Here is a 9,603-nt window from a genome sequence, read left to right on the forward strand (position 1 = left end):
AGAACAGTTGCTTAACTTCTCTATGAGTAAAGTTGAATGTGGTCCCTACCACTGGCTGTGATACATCGTAGTCATCATAACCACCAAATGGTTGGTAAAAACATAACACAGACATAAGGAAACTAGTTGCCTGTAAGCAAGACATTTCCAAACTGGGAAAAAAATGCAGATGCATTTGAAGTCCAACATTCTTTCACTATTTTCCTTATCTTATTCAATAACAGGAACTTTACTGTTTTGTAATAATTAAATGTATTTTAAATTAAACAATTTCCTAAATTAAAAATGGCATATTGTGCATGTTGAGTTGGTTAATTTTCTTCAGAGAAGTACACATATCTCTAGTCAACCTGATTTTGGTAACAGTTATCAGATACCAGGATCAGTCACTGAGGAAAAACCTGTTGCCAACATATCCAAGAGGCTTTCCTAGAGGCAACAAAATAAACGCATATAGTTTTAAACAGGACTCAGATTTCAATGACAAACACTGGTATATAATGAATAATAACCACAACAGGTATGGCAACGCAAAGGAGTGACACCTGCCCAGTGTCTGCCCCTCTGGTCACTCCTGCTCTCTGCAGATTCACTAGAAAATGCACCAGTAGATGCTTTGTGCACAGTAGAGTGACACAGAGAAAACATGGCCAGGACTGTCCCAACCATCTTCCAAGGAGCAGAGGGGGACACTCCAATGCTCCAGCAGCATCCTGCTTCTGCATCATCCTTCATTTCCCTCAGGCACTTTCTGACACACTGGGTGGGTGTTCCAGGGATCCTCTTACTTGATCACTGTGGCATAAGACAGGCATAAAACAAACAAAAGCTTTGTCTTTTGGCATTTCTTATTGATTTACACTAAGACAACACCCATATTTTAGAATTCTAAACGTGTTTATCCATAAATCTTTAAATTTTTCTATGGGAAGAAAGAGAAAATAATGCTGCTATGTACCTGAACACAGAACAACGTTCACTATGTACCGCCCTTCCTCTGTGGTTCACTACAGCTTCTACCCAAACAACTAAGTTCACAAAATGCAAACTGAAGCCAAACACGTAAAAGTGCATCATCACACTTCCAAATTCCTGTGGGTTTTTGGTTTTGCCTTTTTTACACTGCATTTTTAAATCACAGTCTAACTGAGAGCAAACAGCTGACAAGTTAAATAAATTAACCTTGGAATCTACTACACTACACAGTCTTCTGTTAGCAAGCTTTACAATAGGTTATTTATTAGAAACTAAGGAGACATCACTCAGGAAATGCCTAAACAAAATTAAATGGGTTGTTTTCAAGAACATTGGTGTCAATTAATGTAATCACTCAATTTATTTCTTTGTAAAGAGCTGTTTCTCTAAGAGATGTGTATCTATACACAGGGAGAGAGCATGAATGTGTGCACACTGGGCACACTGCCATGAGTTAATTAGGAATGGTTGCTGACATGCTCTTACTTGAGACTTTCACCACAACTGTGACAATGATACAGAAAGGGAAAACAGACTTTCAATCTCCAAATTTGATCTTCTATATGCACTGTTACTTACATTTTAAGAAAAAAAAATTGAAATGTTCTCTGAGTTTTCAAAGATTTGTTAAGAACACAAACTGCTCATAAATTATTTAATGCTTTCAGAAGGTATACTGCCTAAGTTTTGGTTTTGAAGTTTCAATCTGAATGCCCTAGGCAAGTTCAGGATTGCGCAGCTTCTCTCAAGAAGTGCAAAACAGCACATGTCACTGCTGAAGCTGATTTAACTTGATTTGTGCGACTACAGTATGTGACATATACACCCCATCCCAGTGTCACCTGGAAAATACTGCCAGGATTCTACTTCAGGCTGGCTTTCACATGCTGGGTTAGGAACCAGGTTGGCTGGGCTTGTTGTGATGGGCCATAGACATGCTAACCTACCACACAAGTTCCTTTCCTCTTTCTAATTTGAACAGCTAAAACACCGACTTAAACTGCTCTTTCAGTAAGAGGTATAGTCAAAAGTGGCATTTTGTAGGCTGTAAGTAAATGAGGCTGATGGGGATGAATGGCAGCATCCATGGGCATCTCAGTCTAGTTTCACCATCTTCATTCCCACTCCATAAACTGCAGAGGCAGCAATGTGGGCATTGGAATCTGCCAAATACCTTCACCCAAGAGAAAGCACCTCCTTTCACTTTCCCAAAGCCATAGCAGAGTACACGGAAATACTGGGATCTTCTCTCCCCTTTTCTACTTTTGCCCAAGCCGCAGCTTAGGGTTCTGCACATCCATCCATAAGTATCCCAAGTCCTGCAGCATGACACAGGTGGCAGCACTGGTTTCTAAGCCACCCCACAGTTACCAAGGCCGTGTGCCTTACTCCAGGCTGAATATATAGTTGAACATCCACTGCTCACCCCTCTGTGTGGAGAGTAACCTATGGAGAAAACGCAGCACATGAGCCAAAAACAACACCACCCAAGGCCTGGGATAGAAAAGTGCCACATCTCCATTGGAATTAAATGATATGATAAACATTATTCTTATCTCCTCCAAACACTACCCAACTTTTCATGCCAAAATTATTTTCTCACATAAGACTACCTTGATCCAACTGCCAATTCAGGGATTTTCCTCTTTTTTTTTTTTTTTTCCAATTAAAAAAAATTTTAAAAGTTTATCTGGCATGGAGAGGCTCCACCTGGTTTTACACACCTACACAAGCCACGTGTTCAACTATTGCAGAAAAAGGCATTGAGAGTTTACAGAAGGTGTGTCTTGGTGTGAGTAGCAAAGCACACAGCAGCAAGGTGCTGATAACTGCCAGAATGGCCAGATTATTGGGGCAAGGCTGGAACAGTTAAGCAGGTGAGTTCAGGATGCTGACCTACACTTCCCCATCACCTGTCCCAGCCCAGCAGGCTGGTAAAAAGTCTCTAAATTATATCTGCTGAAACAAACCATGTTAGAGAAAGCATCCCTGTACAGGCCACAACACTGTGATATGATCAAGTCTCTGAAAACCGAAGCTGGTTTGATGGTGAAACAGTTTTTCAGGTTATTTAATGTTCTATGGAATGATTCTCCTGATGACAAGAAGGTACGGACAAGACAGACTGCCAAAAGCTGTCTTGAAATTTCAGATAATAATGGCCTGCGCTGCCTTGTATACAAACATTGTGAGAAACAAGAAAGAAAGACACAAAGTCTGAAACAGAAGAAAATATTTGTTAAGAAGTTGGGGGTGGGAAGGAGATGGCACAGAAAGCAAATCTCTTTAAGACAGATTAAAAACGCATTAAGAAAAAAAGTCTAGAAAGACCAAGTAAGAGAATTTACTAAGTGTGTGCCCTAAAATCCAAAAATTTAGGAAATCCATAGATCCTCCTAATTCCAAATTGTTAGAGAACTGCTACAGAAGTTCCTAACTGACCCAGATTCTAGATGTGCAGATGAGAAGGAACTTCTGCATGTGACAGTGGGGAAACCCACTTGATTTTTATTTTATTTTGCTGAGCTGAAACAGTGGTTACATTTTGCTCAAATGTTTGCACTTTTCTTCCAAGACAGTGAGATACACTTAACCTTGCCAGAGAGACATACTATTTCCTACACCTACATTCAAAAACTTACTTTAGTGTGAGTAATTTGACTCAAGACAAGAAAAAATAGTTTGCAAAGCCATAACTGAAATAAGCTATTGTATTCATCACTAAAAATAAGGTGTGGATGCACTTGATCCTTACAGACAATTGTTTAAATAAAAGCAGTTTTTGAAGTTTTTAAAAAAGATCTATTTTTGCTCACTATCAGTCACAGATCTTGGAACTTTTTCAATTTAAAAATGAAATCAGCTGAAACCAAGCAATAATCTAGATAACAAAGGAAGTTGAGGAAGTCTACCAGAAGCTGGAAAGAAAAATCGTGAAAAATAATCATGTGAGGTCTTCTGGAAAATATTTGCTGGGGGTTGTTAAAAGCATAATGACAATGAAAAGTGACACATTTTTACAGATGACAGGAAACAAAAGTAGCAAAATATTCTGAATATCAAAGCAATAGTAGAAGCATTGCTTCATTTTGTACTGCTATAAAATAAAAAAAAAAAAACAACTATATACTAAAAAAAAAAAACCAACTATAGTGAAGAGTTATTTTTACCCCACTTACTGTCTGAGGAAAGAATGAAATGTCCTATAGAAACCTTCCTTTGAAGGTCTAAAGCCTGTTTATATATGGAAGAAATCCTGCCAACTAACACTTAAGTAATGAATAAAAGGTATTATAAACAGTATAGTTACTAATAACCAATTAAATATTTCTGAATTTCTCGAACAAAAAAATCCTAACACCAAACAAGTGACCATAGTGTTCCAAAACTACCATAGCAAACACACTCCTAAGAGTTTAATGCAAAGCCTTAGCTTGTAAGAAGTGTGCTGTGTGTCCTCATCGGATACAAAGCATGGGAACACCCATGCCAAAGCCAGCTCTGGGCACAAGGGGCACCATCAGGTGATGGTTTAGAGGGAAGGGATGTACCAGAAAGGTCAAGTTGCTGCAGCCCACCTCTTCAAAGGGCTCTATTTCCTATACACACTGCAAAAAAAAAAAAAAAAAAAAAAAAAAAAAAAAAAACACCTCAGACTGCAGTTGTTTCGCTTTTAGGTAAGAGATGAAAGAGAAGCTCCTGGGTGAAGTCAGACATTCACGGTGGACTGAGGAGGGATACAGCTGCTACGCCTTTTCCCGGGACTGAGTCAAGTTAAAACTCCTGGCAGGAGTAGCTGTGATTTTTGGAGTAGAAAATGAACCAAAACCTAGTATCAAGGCTTATTCTTGGAACTTGATAGCAAGATACTATCAGACAAACATCCTGGTATAATTTAGTATTTACAGCCCAGAAAACAAAACAAACTACAGAAGAAAGAGAGACTCTGAGAGAATCAAATTCAAATATGTGAACAAACAGGAAAAACAGTATCGAAAGAAAAACCAATCTTAGCACAAGATTGTTATGCTAAAGTCAAACATAATGTTCCCCCCAAATAAACAAAATTATAGGCATAAATGATGGTGACAGAGAAATTTGAGCATTTGTGTATATCTAGCTATCTGTACAAAGACACTTAAAGATATATGCACAGGCACTTAAAGATATACATAAAATCACACATATACAAAAAATTTATATAAAGAATGTCTCCTAAACACAGAAGATTACCTAGAATTAAAGAACAGACCTCTAAAACTTTTTTTTAATAGCTGAAAAATACTATGCAGACCACATTCAATATTTTGGGGGCTTTTGTGGCTACTTAGGAAAGACAGGAAAGAATTAAAAATCCATTTCCTTATGATCACAAGTAAAATGAGCCCCAAGGGCTGCATCAGGCTTCAACCATGAAAGAGACAACATGAAATGCTGAGTCAGCACAAAATTGCCTGGTCCTGACTTATTCCTTTTGCACCAAGAGTCAGCTGAAAGGCAACTTGTGTGTTTTTACAGAAACTATCCCCAAAGCAAGTGAGCAATGCATCCCTACTGTAATACAGAAAGAAAAAGTAGAATGCCTAAAATCTGAAACAATGCTTGAAAACAGCCCTTAATCTGAAAGAACCCAAGTAGAAAAACTGGAAATGTAATTCTTAAACATTGTAATAAGCTGTAAAAGGCTAAGAGAACATACCAGTTGTCTGCCCAGCCCTACAGTCCTGTAAAACAAGCACACAAGGAGAATCCCCATGGGACACAATGCTGACATGTTGTTGCAGGGGCAGGAAGGCAGAGCAGCAGCAGCAGCCAAACTCCACAGTTCCAAGCTCATCACACCCACTTACAGGGCATCACCCCAACAGGGCCCTCAGTAAGTCAAAGTCTGACCGAAGACACTTGCTGGTTTTAAGACTCCTATAATTGTTGCTCCCTTTATGGGTACAAACTTAAGAAATGAAGGGTAGATGTTGGGAAGACAAGCTGAGCCATCCAGACAGCCTTACGTTCAGGGGACAAAAATAAAAATAAATCACTGTGGCAGTAATGTTGCATTTAAAGACGTGTTCAAATGCTCAATCTCCATCCTTGAAGGCTTCAACGCTGGAGTAGACACCCTAAAGTTTCCTTCCAACCTCCATCCTTCTCTGACCCTATGGCTTATTTCACTTCTAGCCATGTATTGCAGGAATCCTGCAGGAGATACACTTCCAGCAGGCCACCTGTCTTTCAGGCTGAAGACCTGTAAATTAGTCACTTCTTTATGAAAGCCATGATGTAAGTTGAACTGTATTGAGTCCAACACAGATTTCTGTGGGACTTTCTCTTCACTCCTTAAAACAAACAAAAAACAAAACTAACAAAAAAAAAAAAAAAAAAAAAAAAAAAAAAAAAAAACAAAAAAAAAAAAACCCAAACCAAAACAGAAAAACCCCAACTGCTTCACAGCTTCTACTCACTTATTTATATATGCAAGTAATGTCCACATTATTTCACAGTCGTTTAAGGAACTCATTAAGTAACACACTTCTTCATCCATGTAATTATGACCTTCAAAGAACTCATATAGATTTGTGAGACACGTCATCCTTGACAAAAGCCTTGCTTACTTTCTCAGTAGACCACACCCTCCCATGTGTTACTAATTCTTTCCCTTACCACATTTTGTAGACAACATGCCTGGAAAAGATCCAAGTCTTGCCAGCACACAGTTCTCTGGTTCTCTTCTGAGAACCACTAAAAAAATGGTGCATTTGTCACCTTCTGGTCTTCTGGTACCAAAGTTGTCTCACTGATTACATCTAATGTAATCTAAAATTTAGCCTTTGCATGATTTTGGTGGACCACTGAAATCTAGTTGCCATCTACCATTATTACTTATGTCCCATCATTGTAGCCTCACGTATCAACAAAATGTTTATTAAAGGTCATAAATTGTCAAGCATTACCCACCTTAAAATAAAAAAAATATTTTCCCTAGACTTGAGATTTTGAACTGTATAACTCTAATCTTGGAACAAAGTGCAATGCATTTTCTATGGCTGTGGGCTTGGTGATAAGTTCTTCAATTTTTTTTTTTATTATTATGGGGTTTTTTACTTCAGTCTCTTACATGGTCTTCCTCCTTGAGAGAAGGAGTTAACACTTCATTGCAAAATTGCCTTTGTGAAAGTTTTTTACATTTGCTGTGTGAGTTGGAGAGATGCTCTGTGACATTTTTGCCATAATTTAGATTTAACTGCGCACATAGGCATGAAGCACCTGCCAACAGTACAACAGAGCACCAGCTTCAGAAGGCAATTATCTCTGAGATTATGTCACTGATGCTTCTGTTATTCTTTTGGTTTGGACATATTTTGTCATTTCAGCATCCATACATTCAAATCAAAAAGGGTCTAATCTATTTAAATTATTTTTATTTCTAGAATAGTCACCCACACCCATCTATAATGTCTCCTATTCAACAACTGTGACCTTCTATTTCTTCTAACACCCTGTCACAGAGAAATGGCAGAAGTCCAAAATAACTCATTGAAATAATTTAATTCTTCACATGGAAATGAAACTAAAATGGTCCTTTTTGACCTATGGTCTACAGACTGCTGATAAGAGGGGAATAATAACTAAGTAGAACAAGCCTAGTGTCAGGCCGATGAAAAGGCCTTGCATTTGCACTGCAACTTTTTGAAAGCCATCATAAGATTCTTGTTTTAGATTCAGCACTTACAATTAGAGTTGGTGAAACATTGGGCAGGACACACAGGCGTGAAGTGAACGCATGGGAGAGCCAGGGCCCTGCTTTTTCCACAGCTTTTTGCTACCATATTGTACAAACCTGTTGCAACGAAACAAACCAGCTGAAGCCAAGCTCAAGTGAAACAGAAGTGAGGAGCCAGTAGCAGCCGTGGCTCCATCCCAAACCCTGTGATGGCTAGCATATCCCCTGAATTGGCTAGCTCCTGAATCCTCTCAGCAGCCGGCAGCTCACTCACAGGAAAGCCCAAGAGGGTGCCACCCTGAGTATTTGTGCAAGGACACAACAGTCAGACCTGTTGTGCCACGCTGTCTTCACAGCTGCACTGAGCCATTGCCTGTAAACTTGAGCCACCTCATCGAACATTATCTAATCCTTTGTTTACAATTGCCTGGTGTCATAACTATGCACGTAATTTGTAAATGCACCTTGTTCCAGCAACCATGCGTCCCGGATCAAGCACAGTCCCGCTTCAGGATACCATTACCCAACTTTGTGAGCACCATTTCTAGCTCACCCCTGGACAAACTGCTGATAAAACAATCATCTCCTTTAAACTGTGTGTCTTAAGACATTTGAATGCACAGCTTAAGACAATGCACAGCTGAAATCTGGGAAGCGTAACATTTGTAAAGCTGGGAGTGACCGAAAAATATGCCGCTGCCCATGGTGACTTACCCAAGGGACAGCAACAGCAGGAGGGGACAGCAGCAGCAGAAACACGGCAGAGCAGCGTAGCCTGAGGACCGAAAACACACTACACCAGGGCTACGTGGGAAAACAACCTGTACAGGCACCACCAACACGCGGCTTCGTACAGCCTTGTGTAGGTGCGGCAGCCTGGCAAAGTCACCAATCGACTTAACTCTGAGAGCGAACGCTGTGATCCAAGAGCGTTTGTGATGGGGAAGTTTCCAAAAGCCTCCACGCTCCTGAGCGAGAAGTACTCGAGAGAGAGACGCCTACCCCGCGCCGAGCGCTGCCAGCAGACGCTGCAGTTTGCCGGAGCGGCTCTCTGAGCCACAGCAGCGGCAGGCACGGCTCCTCTGCCCCGGCCCCACCTGCCCTCGGCGCTACTCACAGCGGGTGCCAGCGCTCGGGCAGGCGGCGGTGCAGCGAGATGCGGTCGCTCAGGTAGATGTTGATCTTGTGCCGGCGGATGCTCTCCTCCTGGCGGCGCTTCTCGGCCGGGTTCAGCTCCAACCTCACCGCCCGGCCCAGCTCCCCCAGCGCCCCCGCGTCCAGGGCCGGCTTGGCGTACACCGGCCGCCGCAGCAGCTCGGAGTCGGGGGACGGCGGCTGCGGCGGGGCGCGGCGGGCGGCGTGGAGGGGCGGCGGGCCGTGCCGCCACACGAGGAAGCCGAGCGCGGCCAGCAGCCCCAGGGCGAGCAGCGCGCCCTCGCCCCGGCAGCCCCGGCCCCGCTTGCCCCAGCACATCCCGCGGCCGAGGCGGCCGGCCATGCCGAGCGGGCGGCGGCTGCCGTCTCACGGACACGGGCGCGCCTCCGTCCCGGGCAGACTCGGCGAAGTTCTCACGGACCTGCCCACGCCGCGACACCGCCCGCCGCCAGCGCTGCCCCGCCAGGAAACCCGCACAGCTCCTCCGCCGCCGGCTCCTCCCTCCTCCCCGCCCCGCCGCCGGCCAGCCCGGAGGGGCGCGGCGCGGAAGAGCCGGGCACGGGCGCTGCCGCGGGGCGGGGAGCGGCACCCCTGGGCAGGGAACCCGCCCCTCTTGTCCCCAGGCTTGCTGCGCCCCTGCCGTCCGCCAGCCGCCTCCCCGGGATCGATGTCCCTCGGTTTCCTGGTGGTCCGAAGGCTGCTTGGCCCCCGAGGGTTCCAGCACACCAGGGAAGGCACACGGTTCCAGCCTG

General features: G+C 43.1%; 1 protein-coding gene across 1 annotated transcript in view; it reads right to left on the reverse strand.

The window, feature by feature from the left end:
• GALNT12 (polypeptide N-acetylgalactosaminyltransferase 12) overlaps nt 1-9,276 on the reverse strand; it is a 44,606-nt gene extending 35,330 nt beyond the window's left edge. Inside the window, exon 1 of the mRNA XM_041476634.1 lies at nt 8,814-9,276. Within this exon, the coding sequence (XP_041332568.1) occupies nt 8,814-9,193 (380 nt within the window). The 5' untranslated portion in view covers nt 9,194-9,276. The remainder of the gene's footprint in view (nt 1-8,813) is intronic.
• Between the last annotated feature and the right edge of the window lie 327 nt (nt 9,277-9,603).

Source organism: Pyrgilauda ruficollis, unplaced genomic scaffold (genome assembly GCF_017590135.1).
Source record: "Pyrgilauda ruficollis isolate IOZ18807 unplaced genomic scaffold, ASM1759013v1 scaffold39, whole genome shotgun sequence".
NCBI lineage: Eukaryota > Metazoa > Chordata > Aves > Passeriformes > Passeridae > Pyrgilauda > Pyrgilauda ruficollis.